General features: G+C 42.7%; 1 protein-coding gene across 5 annotated transcripts; it reads right to left on the bottom strand.

Moving 5' to 3' along the window:
• Positions 1-1,096: 1,096 nt before the first annotated feature.
• On the bottom strand, positions 1,097-21,962 carry MKRN1 (makorin ring finger protein 1). Of its 5 annotated transcripts, XR_009274741.1 has the most exons (10): positions 21,756-21,962; positions 14,664-14,792; positions 9,962-10,188; positions 7,172-7,312; positions 5,189-5,415; positions 4,490-4,704; positions 3,683-3,793; positions 3,095-3,233; positions 2,814-2,975; positions 2,451-2,684 (listed from the first exon to the last, which is right to left on the bottom strand). XR_009274741.1 is itself a non-coding variant. In XM_058804483.1 (9 exons), the coding sequence occupies exons 1-9, from the start codon at positions 21,923-21,925 to the stop codon at positions 2,472-2,474; spliced, it is 1,572 nt and encodes a 523-aa protein (XP_058660466.1). In that variant the 5' UTR covers positions 21,926-21,962; the 3' UTR covers positions 1,098-2,471. The 5 variants fall into 5 exon arrangements, 4 of the variants coding, with proteins under 4 accessions (XP_058660468.1, XP_058660469.1, XP_058660466.1 ...); XM_058804483.1 differs by lacking the exon at positions 2,814-2,975 and having other exon boundaries at positions 1,098-2,684; XM_058804484.1 differs by lacking the exon at positions 2,814-2,975 and having other exon boundaries at positions 1,098-2,684; positions 3,119-3,233.
• Between the last annotated feature and the right edge of the window lie 563 nt (positions 21,963-22,525).

The following is a 22,525-nucleotide window of genomic DNA, read 5'->3' as shown; positions in this document are numbered from 1 at the left end:
CAGTGCTGGCTTGGGGACAAACACAAGCAGTTCCTGAACCTGCACAACAGGAACCACAGCACAGTTCAAAGCAACAGGAGCTATTTGTCACACTGCCTGTAAACACATCAGTGCTGTGCAGCTCCACCCACCAGCCTCCACCAAAGCACATCACTCATCTGGGTATTCTCAGCCTCCTCTGTAATGTGTACAGGAGGAAGCTTTAGAAGCACCAGCAGCCACCTCTGTGCCACCCCTACAATCAGGCAGGGAGTAAAGCACACCACTCCTGACCCCTTATGAAAGCAAGCTCACACGTGCTCTGGCTGATAAGTTCATTGCCTTTTTCCACCTTATCAGAACACAGCTTTGTTACAAACTCACATTTGGATGAAGCTTTCCAATAGGATATAACTTATGTTCACCGTGTAGGACAGGGAGGCATTAACTTTTTTCCGTTTTCTCTCTTTTATCAGTTCAAAGTATAATTTGCTCAAATTACATTCCTTTCCTCCCTCTGCTACTTGGCCCCTGGGAAAAAAACCAAAAACAAGCTGAACAAACCAAAAATGGCTTCACTCTGTTCACTTAAAACTTTTTTTAAATCATGTCCCCAGCATCTTAATATGCTTCTAGCAGTTTACTTGCAACTTTGTGTATTTCTGCAGAAAAATGTTTCTATCTGAACACAAGCACATGGAGCCTCAGGAAGTGGCCTGTAGCAGTGCTTGGACTTGCTGCCCAAAAGCATTACAATAGGAAACTGTGGATAAGACTATGTCCTGCACCCGGCTTTGTCCAGTTCAAATAAAATTAACACAACAGTGGAGGACTGATTTCTGAGAAAGCAAGACATGTCAGTTCTTACTAATGACCCCAGATACTCCTTCAATGCATCAGCTCTCTCAGTTGTCCGTTTGGAATGTGTCTCTTGCGTTAGAGGCTCTTTGCTGGAAAGGCTCTAATAATGCTGGAATTCTGTACACAGTTCTGCAGGAGTTAAGAATAAGTGACAGAAATGCCTTTGCATTTACAGAAACACACAAAAAAATAATCAAGTCAAAAACCAGAACCTTCAAACTTGAAAGAACAGACTGACTTCTTGTTTAATTTTTTTTTTACTTTTTTTATTTGGGAAAAGTGCTTCTTACAAAAGGCAGCTGCAAAACAATACGTTATAGACCTCAGAACAATTTCTCATTCCATTTAAAAGTGAAAGGAGAGGCAGTCTAGGGGACAAGAGCAGCAGGAAAACAGATCACGGGGCATCCACAAGTCAATAAAAAACAGCAATAATGTAATGCAAGGTTAAAATTCCTGTGCTGGGGCTTTGGTGGCAAAGTAATTTCTCAATGCAAATTACAGCCAGAAACTGCACGACTGCCTTTGTAAGCAGTAACTCACATAAACTGAACAGCTTTACCAGGCAACCTGCCCAACCCAGCTGCAGAGAGGCACAAGTACCTCAAAGCAGCTGGGAGGCACAGCGAGTTTCTAGCAAAGCTCACGGCTTAAGTGTTTACATGAAGTTCTAAAACTTACAGAGCGATAAAGCTAAAGGGTCCTCTCTGGTGTTCCTCTGACCCCACCTTGGCTAACCGGATTTCTGCTCCTGGACAACCCTAATCATACACATGAAAGAGAGCTGGTGTATTAGGGAGTGCCATCTATCAAGTTAAGCGATAATCAGGATCGTTTCCCAGTCTGGGCTGAGACCAGATTCATGTCCAATTGGAGGCAAGACTTCATGCACCAAGAGGGGGTGAAAGATGATTTTGTTATTTTTAACTTACACAGAGTCTCCCCATCCTTGAGGTCCAACTCTACATTTATCTGTATATACACATAGAGAGTTCTCCTTTCACAAAGACATTTTCCTTTCATGCTAAACACAGTAAAAATCCAGAACGTTCACACCTGGTTCTGGTTACACAGTAGTAATAGTAATGTGCAAGTAAACAGAGACCAAAAGTCACAAATGAAGACATGTACATGAGGGGGCTGGAACGGAGCTGATTCCAGAAAGAATTATTTGTATCTGGCCTGAAATCAGAAATATTGGTACAAAGACAGAATAACGGCCATCAGCCAATTAACATCCCCACTGCATGGCCACCGCTCATTTTTGTATCTGGGCTCTTCAAAATGAGTGTGGAAGTCCTGTAAACACTTTAACCCTGGAACTGGGTGAACTCTGTTGGGTACACAGATGAAGCAACAAACCTAAGCTAACTGTTTGACAGTTAAATTCATTTTTACAAAAACTAACATTTTAAAGATTTATTTATTGTTATTTGTTGAAACAGAGGAAAAACAACACTCCTGGGGTGGGAAAGGAGGGGAAGGGAAGAGACAGACCCTGGGTAAAAGTTATTACAACAGCACCTGGAATTGATCGGCCTGCCTAAGAGAAACACAGGCACTGCCACAACACCACAGGTAATAGCTACTGCCTGAAGCCAAGACAACAGTCCACACTCCACTGACAGGTGCTATAGATCCAAATCATAATAATCTTCCAGCTCATCATGAAATAAGTCCCACTCATCCTCGGAATCCGTTAGCTCATCATCCCCTCCGGCTGCCAACAGCATCAGCAACATCTCACCGAGCTCAAAGGTCACCACCTCATCCTCGTCGGTTTCAAAGGGGTCACCGTTCTCTCGCTCCTCGATGAACTCCCAGAACCGATTCCTCCGCTGCGCCTGCAAACGAACACAAGGATTTCCCAGGTGACCCAGTGGTACAAAGCAGGAGCCTTTCCAGAGGCTGACATGCCCCTGGTACTTTCTGACATGCAAGAAATCACATTTTTCTTTCGGGGAGATACTGACCTCCAGCAGCATTAACCCTTACACACACCCCTATTACTGCTACCCAACATTTTTACTTCAGTATGTTGTAAGAAAGTTTTTTAAATTTAGTCTTTCCATCTTGGCCTCCAGCATTCACAAACTTTAGAGCACCGCTTCCTTCAAATTCACCATTACAGAGCTCTAGCAGAAGTGGAAAAAAGAAAAGTCAGTATTTCCCTAGGCTCTTCTCAAGGCAGAAGACATAATGCACACCCCTCCTGTGCTCTCTGTTGAAAGGACAATTGATCATCATCACTAACCCGGTATCTACTTGAGGTTCCTACTTTGGGTCTTTGCGGCTCCTCTTGGCGGCCATCGGGATATTCATGCTTGTAAAAACAGTTCCCTCCAAATGGACAGCTCCCACGGCCTTCATCAAAATACCTGCATGGCTTGTTGCTGGAAAGGAAAATATCCAACCCTTACTGACAGCACACCCCAATCAGACTTCAGAACTGCATCTACCTGCAGTCCACAAGGATCTCAGGTACCAGGCGCAGAAGGTATTTTGTGAGTGGAAGACCTACATGCAGAAATGATTAATTACACTCTGTGTGGACTGAGGGACACCATGCAGAGGGACACCAAGGGTGTGCAGTGCACGAGCTTGGACTGTCTTAGGGCTACACTACCAGTGTTCTGTGTAGAGAAGGGGAAGTCTGAGGTGAAAGAACACAGGAATAGCTTTGGAACTGTGTGCATGCATCTGTGGGCAGCTAGGCAGAGATATGTTTCACACATGGTGGTGGAAAGAAGGTGTGAAAAGGGGCTTTACATAACACCCTTCTTCTCCACGTGTGCCTTTATCTCTGCAGTCTCAATTTGATAAAAGGCTGCATTGCTCATACCTCATTGCCTCCTTGTATTTCTGAATGAGTTTCTGCTTCTCTTCCTTCTCCTCCACCCAGTACTCACTTGGAATGACAAAGTTAGACGTGATCCGGCATTCTGGGCAGGACCTGGGAAACGAACAGACTGTGCTGCAAAATTCCACATTACAGGGTGCTCTCTCTCCTATATAACAAACCATGGCATATATCCATGTTTAAAGAGGTACTGTACTCATATACTCGCTGTTAAATCTTTTCAATCTAGACTCTTATAAGTGAACCTACATTCTCTTCAAGAACTCAATGGCAATGGCAGCTGGTCAGCTTGTCTCAGAAAAGCTTGAAAAAACACTTCACACAGACTCCTTTTTCTTTAGAATTAAATAAATTTATTTTGGTATTTTTCCTGTATTTATTTGATTGGAACTTTGTATTTTCTAGAACAGCCTTAAATGGAGAAATGTTTTGCCAACTGAATAATGCTCTAAGGCAGTAATGAATTAAGCAGCATACATTCTGAACTGGTTAATCTGTTTCCAGATTCCTGCCTGGGTGTCCAAGACATGAACAGTAACCATTGGACAACATGCTACTAAATAAACAACAGTTATTTACTACCATTGCGTTTTGCAAACTTAACCCGGTATTAACCAAATCAGAGTGTAAATGTTATCCCTAACAATTATTTCACTCCTAAACTAAAAGTTAGTATGCACTGAATGCAGCCTCTGTGCAGTCTGCATCTGGAAGCCTGTTGCAAGTTGTCACAAGGTACTAAGCTGTTCCACAGTAACAAAGCACAATCAGAATGGGAAAGTGCCTCACTTTATAATCTTGCTCTCAAACTGCTTAGCACTCCTCCACTTGCGGATGCACTTGAGACAGTAGGTGTGGCTGCAGTTGGAGAGGATCCCAAAGCGGCGCTCGCTAGGATTGGCTTTCTCATACACCACCTCCATGCAGATCCCGCACACCATGTCTTTACTGCGCTGGACGGCAAAGGAAAGCTCCATGTCCTTCTCGTGAGCTTCAATGCAAGACTGAAAAGGAGACACAAAGAAAACAACTACAGAGATGACTGCTCATCTGGTGAGGTCTAAGCAGGTCTTTAAACTCAGTTTGCTGTTTTGCATAACGCATGAAGTGTGATTAAGCTGAAAAAAATCTTCATCCTCAAAAAAAAATTTGTTCAAGTACTGGGGAACAATCAATTCAGAGTTCAAATTCCTTCCTTCAGACACTGCTTTTAAACATGAAAAGGCAATCTAAAAGACCATCCACTTTGACTAGGCAAAGAACAAAGCTCCAGTATCTTTAAGCAGACTGCTCTCCCGACACAGATAAGGAAATCCAGCTGCTCTTGAGTATGACCCTGGCAGGAAACAGTCTAGTTTACAGCCGGAATTTCATTCACTGCCTGACCTGCACACACCTTCAAATAAAAGGGAATTAGTAACAAGTCATTGAGGGAAGCTAGGAAGCAATAACTTACAGCTGTTAAACAGCAGACAGTTGTTTGCCTACCTTTATGTGCTGAGATCTCTGTGCAGCATCAATGGGATGCAAGACCTGCAGGCCACACATATCACACACGTCCCCATGGATGTACACGCAGTTCTCTCCATAACGACATTCTCCTAATGCAGCGTAGGGACACAGCTCCTTTTTCATCTCCACATCTGCCTGCTGCTTCTCGTATTCTTCTTCAATCACCATTTCCTGCAAGGGTGCTTCAGCACAGAAAGGAGCAGCTGGGAACAGAATTAAGAACAGTAAGCAGCACATTCAGATTCTGAGCACCGGGAGTAAGAACACTCAGGGTTGCCCAGAGTAATAGAAACAACCTAGGTTCATTTCAGTCCAAGTTCACACACCTCAATCTGAAACTAAATTGTTTTCCCCACTCAATTAATTTCAAGACCAATTTTTTCATCCTTCAACCCAGACAAGATTAAAGCTATCTAAGTTTCAGTGGTATGGGAAGATCCATTTACAGGCTAAGTCCGCCTAAAAAAACTGCACTAGTCATCAGCAGCTTAATACAGACTCTGGTTCAGCAACCATTAAATAAGGCTACAAATCTCTCACTGCTTTTAGAATCAATTTCACTTTACTTAAAATTTTCACATCAGCTAAAGTTAACATTTTTTTTTCCCCAGGAATCACACAGCTGAAATAATAAGGATGTATCCAGCATAGCAAAATGCTAGTATGGCAATACCACATCAGCAATTCCTTATGTGCAGGCTAATCAGCACACTCTTCTTTAGCCTGAACAAACTTTCATTTCTGGACTCCCATGCATCTCTAGGATTGATAGAAAAGTGGTGTCCACATCTCTCAAACTAACTTCATTCTACATATTTGCCAAAAAAACTGTCCTAAACAGATATCTGGTCAATTAGCCAGACACACGAAACTGAAATTCAAGCTATTATCCCTGTATTCTAAGCTGGCTATCAGTTTTGCAAAATCCTAAATCAATTCCCTCACCTAATCTTAAGCTGAACTGAAAACTGTATCTTTTCTCTTCCCCCTTTAGACAGCCACTGTCTGCTGAACACTCCTCCCTGTACCTCAAACACATGCTTGCCTGCCTCACCACCAGTCAGCCTTCTGAGATTGTTACATAAGTAGGATGATGACTGAATTAGAAGACAAAAGCAGTCAGTGAGAAACTGAAGGTGTAATAAACATAAAGCATTACTATAATCAGAGTAAACAGCTGGAGTTCATTTACATAACCAGAAGCCGTTACAGAGTAGCAAGTCATTTATGCTATAAGAAAGTGTAACTTTTAGAAGCTGTTCAAGCACTAGATTTGCAGAAGCAAGCAAAAACTACCAAAGGCATACTTGGATCAGGTAAAGTGAAGGACAGACTCCCCAAAATTAATCAGAGGCTGCACACTCGCAGTTTTCATCCCCATGGAGCAAAGACATAACAACAGGCATGTATCAGTCTGTTAGTCTTAGGAAAAAGAAAATGCACGTCCCTGCGACTTAAGTTTTGAGGAATAAGCAAATATTGAAGATTAGTGCAGAAAAATATTAGCTCTCAAGATAAGATCAAGTCTCTTTCTTGAACCATCTCAGACTGTAGTGGTCACCCAGTGATCCTGGAGAAGTCTGTTTGTTAGAAACATACTTTTCAAAGCAAATGAGTAACTGAGTAACAAGTCACCTGGCAACCTGTTCATTTTCAGTCTGAGATTCCCAAACAAAGTTATGTTCATTAGCTCTTCTTCCCCATGAGTTTTAGTGAACTAGCACCAAGAAAAGTGACAAGAAACCATGTACTAGGCTCTACATTCTCTCCTGAGTAGCTTAGCAGAACATGAAAATATGTACTTACTTATTGAAATCCCACTTGCCCTCCCATTTGAAATCCATGGTCTCCACTTCCATAAGAAGTAACAAAAATCACAACTACCATTCAGTTTTTAGTCCCTCAACTGTTGCATTTGTCAGTGTTTGCTCAAGTTCATGTTGTCCCAGATTTTTTTACCTAGTTGAGGGCCATGAAGATGGTTAGAGGGATGGAACACCTCCCCTATGAGGAAAGGCTCAGAGAGTTGGGGTTGCTCGGCCTGGAGAAGAGAAGGCTCCGGGGTGACCTTACTGCAGCCTTCCAGGACCTGAAGGGGGCCTACAAGAAAGATGAAGAGGGACTTTTTACAAAGGCATGTAGTAATAAGACAAGGGGTAATGGTTTCAAACGAAAATTCAACTTGAAAAAGAGTGGGTTTAGATTAGATACTAAGAAGAAACTCTCTACTGTGAGGCTGGAACAGCATGTATATTTTCTGTATGTTCTGCACTGTAGCAGCTACAGTTTTACTTCCTCTTTGAAACCACAATTAGAAAAATTCAGAAGACTTCACTGCCAAATCAGTTAAAAATCCAACATCCCTCAGAGTAGCATTTGTTCTCTGCGATTGTTTGCTGTTTCCAAATCTCTGCTCACCAGTAGGTGGACTCAATCTCCACCTTCTCATTGCCCATTTCCCAGTCAACAGGGTTAAATTCATACTAGTGGAAAAACAGGTTTGTTAACTTTGATCCACACACCACCTGCTTGCACTAGGACACAATTCATAGCATTAAACACATTAATCTTTCAGTAACAGGAAACAGACACCCAATTTATTCTTTCTTGTATTTCTGCCTTTCTACTCTTCCTCAATTACTGCAGAACAAGCATGGAAATGTGGTATATCTGAGCAACTAACAAGTGAGTACCTGAAGAATCATCACTATTTTCTATGCTAGGTCCTGAACTCATCTTCAAGATACCAGGTTTAGTCCTGAATCAGAGAATCATGGTAAAAGGTGAGAATTATAGTCCCAGCTATGCATGGTTAAACTGCCAGCCTTGAATCTTTATCATTTTCAAGAAAATTTGAAACACACAGGCTTCTAGGGAACCTTGAGAAATAGATTTCATTTTGAAGTTTCCAAGTATCAGTACATTTCTCCATCAATTTGACAAGAATAATCTGCTCTAAGGCATACGCTACAGAACACACTGCACACATTTTTATTTCTGTAGCTTAATAAAGACAGTTGCTTCAGAAAAGTGAAGTTTTTTTAAAGTCACTGTGGGAATTATCATCATGTAGCACTGTTCAGAACAGAAACAGATGAGTATGTTTACATCAAGTTTCAAAAGCTATAAAACAGACTTGCAACAAGATTCACAGAAGAGAATGCTATTTAACTCAATCTTGCACAAGTTTGCATGAAAAGTATGTCTAGGAAAAAAAATTGCTTTAGTAATACTAAGTTAACAGTGTAGTGACTTGGACTTCAGGAAGAAGCACCAGCTCTTCTATAAGGACTGTGTGTATTTAAAAGATCCCTAGCTGCTCAAACCAGCAATTAATTGATTCCAGTGGAGGGCCAGCCAGTCATTAATGGGGCTGACTCCCAAGAAAAGAAACTGACTCTTCTCAGATGTGCAAATGACAAGAGACAGAAGGCAAGCTGAGGCAGGGAAAAATCCAATTACATACTAGGAAAGAGGCTTTCTTTGTGAAAGAAGTCAAACACCACAAAGGATACCAAGAGGTTATGGCCCTTTGAACATCTCTGAGGATAGAGATTCAACTAAACAAAGTCCCTGGAAACCTTTAAGCAGGAAACAAACTAGATGAAATCCAGAGGTCCTTTCAATCTAAATATTATATTCTGATTAAAATATATTTTAAAATCCTTTGTCTCAACAAGCACAGAAGCTCTATCTTTTATGACACTAAGGTGGCACATTCACAGACAGCTGTCAAGTTTTCAATCCTTTGGGATATACTCAAGTTCACAGAGTTCACATCTATTACACAATTCCATAACCAAACTTCTCAACAACAGTAGCAAACTGTTTGTGTCACTTGACCATTCCTCTTCACTCTCCTCAAACTGGTTGGCAGGAGGCTCCAAGCAGCACCCTGTAACACTGAGAAAGTCATTCTCTTTCCAAATCTGAGCATCTGAGCAGTGCCATGGAGACAAAGCAGTATAATCTGAGCACTCCATGAGATCTTCAAATTCTTCTGGATGCAAGATGTCCATTTTGAATTCAAATATTTATTTAAACACTCATAGCCTCCTCATGCCTTAGAGAGACAAATATTTTAAAAAAGATTTTAAAGTGAACACCTTCAGCCTACTTTTCACTTCAATTTGAAGACTGTTATATTTTGGCAGGAAAAACAGATGAGATGTATGCTCCTCAAATAGTGTAGTCCCATTTGATGAGTTTCTTCAGTCTCATTCTCCTTGGGAGCTGTCACAGTATTGAAAGTTGAGTTCCAGAAAGCAAACTAGAATCAGTCATTTTCAGCCTCTGGCCATGGGATTCACAAAAGTAAGCATTAGGCTTCAATTCCTTTTACAGGAATCCATATCTCCACTGAAAAACCTTTGAAAGACTGCAAAACCACCCCAAACCATATCAACCAACCCAAACCACAAAGGCAGCAGATTATCTCTCCAGAGCAGCAATATTAATTTTATCACCAGTAATTTCCTCTCCCATCCCATATGCAAACTAAACTTCAAAGGAGATTCTCAAGTCATTCAGAAACATAACAAGAGAAAGCCAGTCATGCAGAGACTGACCTGAAATATACCTGGTTTCAGAATGAAACAGTCAGTCTGACTACTCATGCTGGAAAACCCAAGCTGACTTGAACTGATCAATAAATATGAATAGCTGTACTCAAATGCATTAAAATAAATACACTACACAGAATCTGTTGAGCCATGATAGAAATTCACTGTTATCCCATGATCAGCTTACCACGTCCACAGTATGGCTGCCCAGGGACAAACTCCACTGCATTCACCCAGTCTTCAGCCCCTACTCCTGCTGCTGCCAGATCTGTGCTTTCATCTTCTATCTCAGGAATAAATTCTTCAACTGTTTCAGGGAGCGACGCAAACTCTGAGGACACTGATGGATAGATTTCTGCCTCTGGGTTAACATCAGTCACTTCTTCCTGTATTAGTGGCTTGGTATGTTCATATCTAAAAAGTTAAAACACATCATGTCAACTTTCCACAAAAAAATACCTCCAGACAGCAGCCTCATGTACTGAAAATGAACTAATGAAGATGTGAACATGCTATTTGCAAGGAGGACCCAGAAATGGCTAAGATGAGAAAATCACTGATGACTATGGAGAAATGCTTCCACTTGTGCAATCTCTCAGCATTGCTCAAGAGAACACAAGGTACTCTGAGATTTCTGGACAAAAAAGACCACAATTCTTACACACAGAACAATCTTCAAATATGTCCCAAACAGGTCAGTTACCTATTACACATGTGCAGTATTGCTGAATGAGAAAAATTAGTTCATCCAGCTCTATAAGGAGGAGACTCAGGACAGACACTGCTGTCTCCAACTACCTCACAGGAAGCCACAGGAAAGATCAGCCAGATCTTCTAAGAGGTGCAGTGATAGGATGACAGGCAGTACACACCAGTCCAAAATAGGAAGTTACAGTTATGAATATTAGGAAAAAAAAAAATGCTCTAAGAGTAGTTAAATACTAGAATGGCTGCACAATCTTCATGCTTGCAGATATTCAAAGCTGGACAATGCCTTGGGCAACCTGGCCTCAGCTGGCACAGATTCAGAGATTCCCCACCAACAGAAATTATTCTTTTCCTGTGTCTCAGTATCTTGCCTCATACACATTTTACACTGATTTGAGTAATTATTCTTAATGCCTCTTTCAGTTTATTGTGGAAAATGATAATCAGAACCCTTTTCACCCTACCATCCACAATAAACAGGAAGGCCCCATTTCTCTCAAAAATCTGTCTTCCAGCAACTAGGAGACTACGTGGGGAAAATAAATGACACATACACTGTTGTAGTCTTAATATTTGCTGACTAATTTCAAAGACAACAGGAGGGAATTTTTTGAGATCATACAGAAGTTTGAAGTGACTGTGATTCACTTAGCTTGTGTCAGATTGAAAACAAAGAAGTGTCACAATTCTTGCATATTAAAGAGGTGCTCCTAACCAAATGTCAGCTTGTAAATCCTACTCCTATGAAGCACAAATTTAAAATTCTAGTCTTCTGATCTCTCCATCCGTGGCCTCCAAAGGCAACCCAATGGGGTGCAGGAAGAAAATACTACAACTTAGAGTTTTTTTCCCCTTAAAAACACAATAAATTACTATTATTACTATTAAGATACGTATTGATGGCAGTGTTCTCACAGCCCATATGTCAGAGAGACCATGTGTGGTACATGTGAGGTGCTTGAAGGAGGTGCTCCATCACCCAGTGGGTTGACAGTGGCACTCCCTTGTCTGCTCACCTTCAGCACATTGTGACATATTGAACTTTGCTAGTGCCCACTTAATGGAGCAACAGATTATCTGATCTTGTTTTACCTAAACCAGCCCTGACAAAGTGAACAAGTGGCTTGAAAAGATGCCTGCAGCTGTGAGAGCACTGATAACGTGAGCAAAAGCCAACAAGAAAATGTCAGAGCTAACAGTTCTACTCCTGCTACCAGCTCCTCATCAGCCACACTACAAAGCAAAACAATGCCAACCTAATCAGCTCTTGAACTCAGGGGGAGGGAACCACAGAAGAGATCAAGATTACCAAGAAGGCAATCTGAAATATGGATTTACATTCACTGTTTATTAATAAAGAACCATGCCCTCACTGTATGCTGCACCTTGAGATATCAGCTACTGAAAGGATGGAGCCATCTCAATTAGCAAGGCATTGAAAATCACAACATCTGGAACATAAAGGCAAACCTCCACATTTTTTTCCAAGATGTTTCAAGTCATGTGCTACTCAATCCACTACTTTGCAGAACTTCACACAAAAGGTTTAGAAATCTCTTTTGAGGCTTGTTACATAACAATGAAAGACAAAAAGCCATATGCCACTGGACTACTTTTTCTTCCCGCTGCGGTAAAAATGACTGAAATAACTCATGGAAAACAATATGGTTACAAAGTAAAATGCATTCCTTTGTCAGCAAATACTGTTGGGAAACACAGAAAACACTGCTAGAGTTTGAAGAAACAAGCAGTAGAATAAATTGTGCAGAGTGGGAAGTTTGCTGTATGGCAGAAGGAAAAGTATAGATGTTTTTCACATCTCAGCTTATGATACTTGCTAGATTCTGTTTCAATATGAACTACTTTTTGTGAGACACCAAAGATGCACCAGTAGAGAAACATTCTCAACAAATTACTTCTTTAACAAAGACAAAAAGATTCACTGGAGGAGATATCTTCTCAGTAGTATACAATTACTTTAATAAAAACAATGCTTTATGGAAAAACTGTGCAAGTAAAACCACTGAAGCAGCAGCTGCCCTGACCACAGTAAGAGATTGCAGGGTGAGGCTACAGGGAAAGCACCCCACCAGAAATCCATCACTGCATCACTCACGAGCAAAACATTGTAGCAAAGATGGATCCAGAAGCAGCCAAGTGACACTAGAAAATGTCATCAATCTAGACTTTAAACAGTCAAATGTTTACTGCAGTTAAGAGGTGGAGAGCTACCATGAAAATCTTCTGTAGCACACAGATGTTTGCTGATTATCTCATGGCAAAGCACTTAAAAATTGTCATGGATGAGTTATGCATGTTTATTTCACAAAGACAAGTGCTGCAAATTTGCTGCCCTTTTCTGTGATGACAAGTCACTGCCAGCTGTATGCTGCTGAGCAGATATTAAAAAAACCCCCAAAACCAAAACAACAAACCCAAACCAGCCAAACCCAACCAGATTCCAACTGTCTCTCCAAGATAAAGTCATTCTACAAACAGATAAGTGCTTTTTGAAGGAAATTTGTGGTATGGAGACAACACTTTGAAAATGAAGTGTTTCCACCATTGTGTTATTATACTGCCAAAAACAATCAAAGTGTGTCAATTACAAAAAACCTTTTTCTCAACAACAAAAACCTTTCATATCTTGTTCACTTAAAAAACTTGGAAAGTGATTTCTCTAACATGTTTAAAAATCTTGCAAAATCAGAATTCCAGTGTATGTTGGACCCATTTGCTAAAAATATAAAAATGCAACACCTTCCAGTGAATCTGCACTAAGAGCTGACTGACATCAGGGAAGGTGGAAACTTACCAGCTAAATTTATCACACATTAGTACAGGCAGCCAACAATACACTTCCTTTTGGATCTGCATATCTTTGTGAAAGATCTTTTTCAGCTACAACTGCCATTAAAACCAAGGACTGAAATAAACTGAACTTTGAATGAGGCCTTCAAATAACTGTATCACAAAATGCTACACTGAGATTTTAAACAATAAAAAATCCCAATAAATCAATATTACTGTCAGTAAAAAAATATTTTTACTAATCAGGCTCTTAGTGACAGTAAAAATTGCTTTGGACTGTTTATAAAATATTTATTAAGTATTTTTCATTTCACCTTTAATACACTTTTAAAAAATTCTTTTCAATTAAAAAACTTAAAAGAATTTTAAAAATCTTTAAAATTCTTTCAAAATTAAATTTAAAATTTAAAATTCATATGTTTTATAATGTACGTAACATTAGTACAGTAGTAGTTGTAGATACACACATATAAATTATAAATATATGTATATGTTGGTGGGAGCTCAAAAATATTGAACTGAACTGATGGGGTGCATGATCCAACGTTGGAAGACCACTGATCCACACAATTAAAAAAAAACAACACTGGCAGACAGAAGACTACAAAGAGGCATTGTTTGTTACCTTTCTCACATATAGTAACCCTTCATGAAACATGAAAGCAAAGCTAACTATGAGCTACCATATAAAATAATGATGCAAACGTTTAATCACTAATTACAGCTGCAATAAGACACAATGTTAAAACTTCTGGTAAGTTTTAATAAAATAAATTAGGAAACATTCCTAAGCCCTTGTAAAGCTTTGCTCTACTAGGAAACTATCTGGTTTTCTTCTCCACACTTTCTTTTTTATTGTAATTTCAGGGGTATGGATCAATTCATAGTATGTTTTCATAAAGCAATTTTGTACAGGCAACTTATATGACAAACTCCAGTTACTTTCCTAAAATGGTAGCTCCAGTGTCACGGTACCGATTCCTCAAGAAACAACATAAAGAAAATAAATTCTTACCTATTCAGGCTTTTATGATCACTTACATAGTGTAACTCATTTTCATCCACTCAGCTAGTCTGAATGTAATCTCAGATTTCAATTAATCTACTCATGTTATTAATAAAATGTAAGAAAACTCCCTGCACTGACAGCTATCACTTTTATGAAAACCAGTTACCACCTTGCCTTTGCTCATTTTTCTGCATAGCATAGTATTTAGCAAGACAAGAGAATCAGTGAAAAGCTATTTTTTAAAAATACCTAAAGTGCAACAGAAAAGAAAAGCACTAAGATGTACTGTCTTTCCCTGAGCTCTGCACGCAGGGATTCAGAGTGCACAGCTTGCTGCAGGATGGCCAGGGCATCTCTTTACCTGCAATGATCTCCATAAGCACAGCAGCCTCGCTGGTAATACCTGCACACCATGGCAGACTGACTGGTGGAGAGGTCATGGGAGTAGCGGCAGTTGTCTCCTTCCTTGCAGACTCCATGCATGAAGTATCTGGAAGAGAAGATAATGGTCAGTTAGGGAGAAGCACTGAAGCAGCAAAAATATTTGGATGATCTTATTGTTCTATAAATCAAGGTATGCTGTATTAACAACAGCACTAAAGACTCATGGGACCTTGCCCCAGTATAACCATAAAAATAAGAACATTTGAGGAAAGATGAAGCCTCAGCTACTCCAGTGAACTGTGCTGCACATTTAGAGACTTGCTCTTACAAAAGCCTGGGGAAAATACACAAATCTGTAAAAGCAAAGTTATCCTGGGGTGTGACACTAAGAGGAAAGAGTCTTGGACCAAATATATTGGCACTAAGTTTTACTTTGTAGCCCTGTGCCCTGACACAAGCAAAAACCTTACTGAAACCCAACAATGGATACAAGACTCAAATCCAGACACACCCTAAATCACCCAAGATTTTAAATCTATTCTGGATTCATAAATAATTCAATCAAATGTGATTTCCTCTCCAAGAATGAAAAACATGTTTGTGATGGATAATTACATCTGACAAAACACACACATTAGTTCCTGTGATAGGAGCCAAATAAATCAAAGCACTATGCTTCAATATTGTGCTGCTTGTCTTGAAAAACTTGGGACAGTTTCAATGCTTTTGAGGACAGCTTGATCAATTTTAGCATGTCAAGTACCACAAGTTTAATTCAGTATCTTCAATTCAGTTATTCAAGAGAACTGTAGAGTGGTTTTCAAGAATTTTTCAATTTTAACCTAGAAGAACAAGCCTCTAGAAATTCAATGCACCGTAACTGTTCAGATACAGTATGTTCAAAACTACAACTGACAAGTTCAAGTACACCTTTCCCAATCCACACAGAAGTATTAGCAAAGAAAGAAAGGAAAAAATGAAAAAACCCCTGGGTGAAAACTGAATCCATAAATGTTTACCAACACTTCAGTTTAGAAAGAAGCCACGCTGCCTCCAGCTAACAAGCTGCAGACTCTGAACTCACTGGAAATAGGAGGAGCTAGTAAACAAGAAAATTTGTGAGGATTTAGGTCTCATACAAAACACCACCTGAGGGAAGGCTGAGAAGCAGACAATATGCAGACAACGTGCATATGTGCAACGTGCCCTCCTCCTGTGGCACACTTTCAGCACTTTGCAGAGCCAGCAGAACCAGGCCCTCCAAGCAGCTGAGTGCAGCCTCACAGCCAGCACAAGAGACAGGGATCATCTTTCAGCAGCCACAACTAAGATTAGGATAGCTCTTCACAGAACAGGACATTCAAGCAGATATTCCTGGCCAGGAAAGGTGATAAGATGCTGAACTGCATGCACTTCTACACAGCTATTTAGTCTACTGCATTTTTAAGAAGTCAGATAAAGCCAGTGAACAATGCACTAAATGATATAAGTAGAGCTACATCTGCAATCCATTTTTAGGGAAATATTAAAACCTGAGGTTGAGTGTTTAGAGAGCTGATAACCCTCCATATGCAATACCAGTGGTGTATTCAACATAACAAGAAAAAAAAATCTCAACTAGCTTAACAGAACTCAAGCTAACACTTGCTGCAATTCACACTCCAAATCCCCTGTCTGTACTCTGTAGACAAATCAACCAGGTAAGAAATGTGATCCTACATAAAAAACAAGCAGATGAGGTTCTGCAGGGTCAGGTGGAGGCACAAACAGCAGGAACAGGGTGTTGCAAAAACAGAACAAGGCCCATCCCTGCAAATATACAATCAGCAATCTCTCAAAAAAAACCACACAAACCCCCCTAAAAGTCACACTCGCCCACCCAACAGCATTAAACACCTACGAAGACCCATGTCAAAAGGAAAAAACCAATACCCAACCGTTAAAACACCCATATTTGATCTCCCCTCTTCCCCAAACAAACAAAAAAAGCCCCCCAAACAAAACCAAAACCAAACCTAACCACCCATGAAGTCATAGAACTAGAATCTAACTGGAATTTCTGGCTTGACTGCTTTTAAGAAATGGGAGTCACACTGAAAGGGTAAAAAAGACTTCAGATTGCTTAAGGTTTGTTCTTTAACAAGTGTTACCTCCACCCTTTGCTCATTTCCACTCAGCATCCCTTCCCCCAAGTGCTGGGGCAGCAGCTTCACAGCCACGGGCTGGCACAGAGCAGGAAATGGCTGCAATGGAGCCTGGCATTCCTTCTGCTGCCCACATGGTTATTTTTAATGTGGATCACATCACTGCCCAGCCACTCTGCACAGCCACTCTGCTCCTTGAGCCAGCCATGTGTTGGGACACCGCTGCTGCTGAAATAAGGGACTGACAGAAAGGCTCCTGCCTGAAGTGAGGACATCTGATAGAAACTATTTGGCCAACAAGATTTCTAATAAGCCCCACAATTAGATTTTCCCACTGTGTGATAGGGAAAATGAAGCTCCAAACTCCTTTCCTTGTTTTCCAATCTACATCAGAAAATCCTCTGAAAATGCAGATTCTATGTAATTCTGAAAGTTGCCACAAATTATTATATTGAAATGGCAGGCTATAAAGGGCATAAAATAAACATTAAACACTCCAGGCTCTAATTCACACATCACTCTTAAAGGCCTTCCATCCTATGCAGCAAACTCAGCATTATTTGAACAAGAAGGCTGGAGTGGAAGGGGAAAAATGTATTTCTCTTAGGATTACACCCCAACTTCTTCCACAGCCCTCCCCCTCACCAAGAGGTAAGATTTTTACTTTACAGTCACAAAGAATGTATCACTTTACATTTAAAATTGCAGTGTTTGGCTAAAACACTTTAGCCAAGTAAAAAAAAAAAAAAAAAGAGTGTATTATTTTTGGGGTAAAATAATGAAATTTATTTTGGAGAGTATCTTTACTTACACAGAGTATTCAATTTAACCCTACTCAACAGCAATACCAGCCTCTTCATTCTGGTTATAGGAATAAAGCATCCTTAAAACTGAGAAATATATGAGTTATATGCCTTACACACAGACATGTAGAAGGACATCTGAAATTTGCATTTGGTCAAGTAGTCAGAGAACACATGTAATTTCATCTGAAAAGATAAAACTAGATCAAGACAAGCAGATAATTGGATTTTCTCTGAGCCTCTGTGATGCTGTCATCCAAAAAAGCACTTATTGTGGCAGTGCTCTCTGTCCTTCCAATTCAAATATACAAGTGTAATTTGGTTAAGCTGCTTGGGGAGCCAGACTAGAGAACTCATCAGGGTCCAAGCACAGATCATTTCCCCAGTTCAGTTCACTGCATGATTGCAGAAAACATGAGTAACACTAACACATGGAACAACTAGACAAAATTAATAACTGCCTGCACTGGCATTTTATCACTGAAAAAGGTTCAACACCTGTCTAGTTATGAATGCCTTGATCAAAAGTGCATATCCTGATTTTCAGGGGTATTTCTCAATAGGCAATATTCCTATTTCTCAATAGGCAAAGTCCTATTCCAAATTCTTCCTTCTACAGCTTTGGAAGCTTGCAATGCGTTTCCTTATTCAGATGTATTCTGTTCTTTACTTCAGGTTTCTGCTTTCAGGTAATGCTAATTTGTTTTATCAACCTACTGGTTCAGCTAAATTAGAGTGTTACAGCTAACAGCAAACCTCCTTCAAAACCCAAACACTGCCATGAGTGGCAGATGGGGAAGCTCAGGATAACATCCATCTGCAGGCATCGGCCTCCTCAGGTGCCACACAGAGGCTGAGAACTCCTGGGAAGAAGGCAGCAGGAGAGAAGCTAAGCACGCTGCTCTAGCACAGCTCCTGGGTGTTCAGCCACATTACTTGCCAATGAAATTCTCCTGGAGTTAGTAAAATGGGGAAAAAAAAGTTGATCTTCACAGCATTTAGCTGATTGTCCCTTCTCCAAAACCTCCTTCAGCAGTTCCCAGGGATGCAGACCAGAGCAGCCATGAATGGGCAATCCAGGCAGGCTGTCAGGAGGTTTGTGCCCTGCACCTCATCCCTGGTGCTGCACAGAATTAAGGAGGCCTGACTTTTCTGATGCACTCTCTTCAGATAAACAGAAAAAATTACCTCACCCAGGTTTTCAGGAAGAACAGCAAAGAGACAGCTCTCAAAGTACAGCACTTAGTTGCTATGGGTTTTATTTGCACTCAGGTCTAAAGCAAACAAGTGAAATGCAATTTGTTTACATCAACTTGATGACTTTTAATGTCGTGTGACATCTGGGAAACACAAGCTCGGAACAAACACTGTCAAGCCTTTGGAAAAACAAGATTGGCTGTAGCACTGCTCAATAAAACCATGTAGCCATCTCAACCAGAAGGACTGAGGAACTCGGTAAGGACAACTTTCTTTTTTATTTCAAACATATTAATAAGAAAAGGTTCATAATACAAACAAGTTCTGAATTAGCTTTGTTCCCCTTGTTTAATCCAGCTGAAAATATGATAAATTTTTACAAAAGACAAGCCTTGAAAATTACTAAACCACAGAAGTAAAAAAAAAACAACCAACAACCTTTCTCGTCATCTCTTAGGGAACATAATTTCCTATATTTCACCCTGAGACTTCTAAACTTTAGCTGCAAGAAAAACAGAAGGGTAACATCAGCAAAACTGGATGTGTAGGAGAAACCAAAGTCCTTCTTCTTAGTCATTGTGTCTCTCACTCTGAGATATTAATCATCCATCCCAAGGATATCACATTGGTATATTAAAACTCATTAACCAACCTATTTATAATATCAGATATTCAAAGGAACAGCAAGAACTTATGGTACCAGTTTTAAGCCTTCCAGTTTCCCTCAAACACCAATATTTCTGCACCAGCCATCATGTGCTAGCTCCTTATACTGAAGGGACTGTCTCCCTAAAGTTTGTCAGGCAGCATTTACCGTTACCCCTATGATGATTCAACTAAAAATGCCTGTGAACAAAAAAATTGTGCAGTGTTACTCAAAGAGAAACTGCTCTACCTCCCACACTAAAAACCTGCATTTTGAAATTTAACTTCTTCATCTCACTGTTAAATCCTCCAGCTCATTTATAAAGGTAAACTAAAATTTAATAGTAAGAAACATATCTTCCTAAATACGAATATATCCTATCGAAACCAAACATAGAAATCCAAAATTTTTATCACAGGTTCCTAGAAGGGCAAGTCAGAATTGCTAATTTCACTTTAAAGCCTGATTAAAGCTATTCTTCCTCAGCTTGAATGGCCCCATAAAAATTAATAAAGCAAGCAATGGGATAACTAGCAGGATTAGGCAGAGAGAACAAAGAATGGAGACGTTCATTAGATCCAAGGCCAAGATCCCATTGTTTAATCTCAAATTAAAGCACATTAACCATTACAAAAGAGCAGCTTTAGCTTCTCACTCAGCCTGAGTGTTTGCAAATAAATATATTCCCTCGACTCTCTGCACTGCAGGACACTGATGAACTTGACTGCCTCTGTACTATGGCAGCGGCTGTCTTCAATAAATCGATCCTGCATCTATACCTATTCCATTGCTGCCTCATGAATCCAATTTGCCTAATTGAGCCTTTCGATCTTCAGAAATTACGAGGCAAACCCAAATGGAGGGAGCACTGACCCTGTGTCTCACTTAGAGCTGAGCTAAGCACGGTTCCCGGTCATTTCCCCATCAAACATGAACCGGGGGGAATTCGCAGCACAACGCTGTGCCCGCGGCACCCCCGGGAGCGCCGCTGGACGGAGCCTCGCGAAGGGAAACAGAGAGCGGGGCATGGCCAGGACCGATGGGGAGCACCAGCGAGCAGGGATGCGCTGAACACCGCGGGGCACGCCGGACAGACAGACACAGCCAGCGAGCTCCCTGCGCTGCTGCTGCTGCTGCAATCTGCCCGTGAAACAAACGGGGGAAAGGCAAGCAGCAGAGATACAAAAGAACTCAATGCAGATCTAGAGCCTCTTCTGTCCTAAACAAGCGATGCTCCTTTTTGCTTCCCAGCGACTTACAACTTATTTGTCCACAAACACGTTAAATGTAATTTAATTTATTAAACAAATAAATTTTAAAAAATTAGAAGAACGCTCCTAGATTATAATTTGCCTTTATAGTAACTAATATATGTCTACGTTCACAAAACTGTTTTAAATTCCTTACTGCCTGCCAACCGACCAGCACGGTAGGTTTAAAAATAGTCCATCTGGCAAGCTTTAAAACACGCAGTACGGCTTGCATAACCCCGGAGAGGGGATTTATCAGAAATATAGTTTAAAGGAAAGCACGGATAGGAAATGACGCAGCACACAGAACCTCTGTGTGAAACAGGCAGGGCCACTTCGCACATTCTGCAACATGGCACGACCCATTCCTGTTCTCCGCTTTAATAACTAGCTTTCGCTATATCAATCACTAGTTAATCGCCAATTTTGAATTTCGATTGAAACGCACAACAATTTAAATTACGTCGCGTTTCCTGCCTTGTCGCGCTTTGCGGAACGCGCCTGCAGGACTTCCTTTCGCACGGCGCCCTTCGCGCCGCGCACCGCGGGCCGGTTCCCGCACAATGACGAGCGGCCCGCGGCTCCCGGTGCGGCGGCGGGAGCGCTCCCGGCGCGGCGGCCGCAGGCGCTCGGCCGCAGGGAACACCCTCGCACGAGGCCGCGGCTGCAGAAAGGCCGCGGGCCGCACCGCCCCCACCGGCGGGCTCGGCTGCCGCCGCCGCCGCGCCACCTCCGCCGGTAGCCCCGCCCGGGGCCGGTCCCGCCCGGGGCCGGGGCCGTTCGCCACCCGCGGGGACGCGCGCGGGGCGGGGCCGGCGCGCGCCACGGGCGGGCGCGCGCAGCGCGTACGTGACCGTGGGGGGAGGGGCGGAGGGGGGGGGGCGGCGGTGAGGGAGAAGGCCCCGGGACGGGGGGGGGGGGGGGGGGGGCCTGCGGGGAGAAGGGAAGGGAAAGGAAAAGAAGGACGAGGAAGGGCGGCGCGCCCGCCCGCTTCCCTCCCCCTCCCCACCCGCCGCGGACGGCGCGTACCTGCAGGTGACCTGCTTGGTCCAACCGCCTCCCCCAGGCCCCGCGGATGGCGGCGGCACGGCCGCGAAGTCGAAGGCGACGGCCGCCGCTCCCGCGGCCGCCGTGGGTGACCCCAGGGCCGCGGCCGCCGCGCCCGCCGTTGTCTCCAGCGCCGCCACCGCCTCCGCCATTACTGTTTATCCCGCAAAGCGGCGGCAGCGCCGGAACTTCCGGGAGCGGATCCTTCCGGCTGCGCGGGGCGGGGCGCGGCCGCGGCTCCGCCCCCCCGGCCCAGCGGCGGCTCCCGTTGGCCGAGCGGGACGGGCGCGCGCGATCGCGCCGGGGGCGGGGCCGCGCCGGTGCTGCCCCCGCGCGGTCGCACGGAGCGCGCGGCCCGAGCGCGCCCCCGTGGCGCCAACGGGAGCGCGCCCGGCGCGGCCCCGCGTTGGGGCGTGGGGCCCGGCTCGGCCCGCCGGGATCGGCCGGCGGCGGGAAAGGGCCTTTTCCAGGAGGGAACGACACGGAACGGCGACGTGGCGCCGGCGGGGGGCGGGAGCAGAACGGGACGGTGGCGCCGCAAAGGCCCAGCCCAAAAGTTGGCCCTGAGCCAGCCGGTGCTGCGCTAACGGGGTAAGAAGCACCGTGTCCTTGCGCTGTAGCGTGTCCCTCAGTGCGGATGTTCCAGAACCCTCTGGACGCGATGCTGTGTACCCTGGCACCGCCCTGCCTGAGCAGGGAGCTTGGGCCGGAGGATGGTCCCACCAACCCGAGCTGTTCTGTGGTTCCGTAAT

Source organism: Ammospiza caudacuta, chromosome 5, assembly GCF_027887145.1.
Source record: "Ammospiza caudacuta isolate bAmmCau1 chromosome 5, bAmmCau1.pri, whole genome shotgun sequence".
Taxonomy (NCBI): Eukaryota; Metazoa; Chordata; class Aves; order Passeriformes; family Passerellidae; genus Ammospiza; species Ammospiza caudacuta.
This window is presented reverse-complemented; position numbering and strand designations above follow the sequence as displayed.

Bases quoted from the DNA above. Each gene is read 5' to 3' on its own strand.
- MKRN1 (XM_058804483.1), bottom strand. From the start codon at position 21,925: ATGGCGGAGGCGGTGGCGGCGCTGGAGACAACGGCGGGCGCGGCGGCC. The intron at 7,313-9,961 runs GTAAGCTGATCA...TCTTTCTTGTAG, and splicing joins GCAGCCATACTGTGGACGTG to GCCCCCTTCAGGTCCTGGAA. The intron at 3,794-4,489 runs GTGAGGCACTTT...TTCGTTTCCCAG, and splicing joins TTTGAGAGCAAGATTATAAA to GTCCTGCCCAGAATGCCGGA.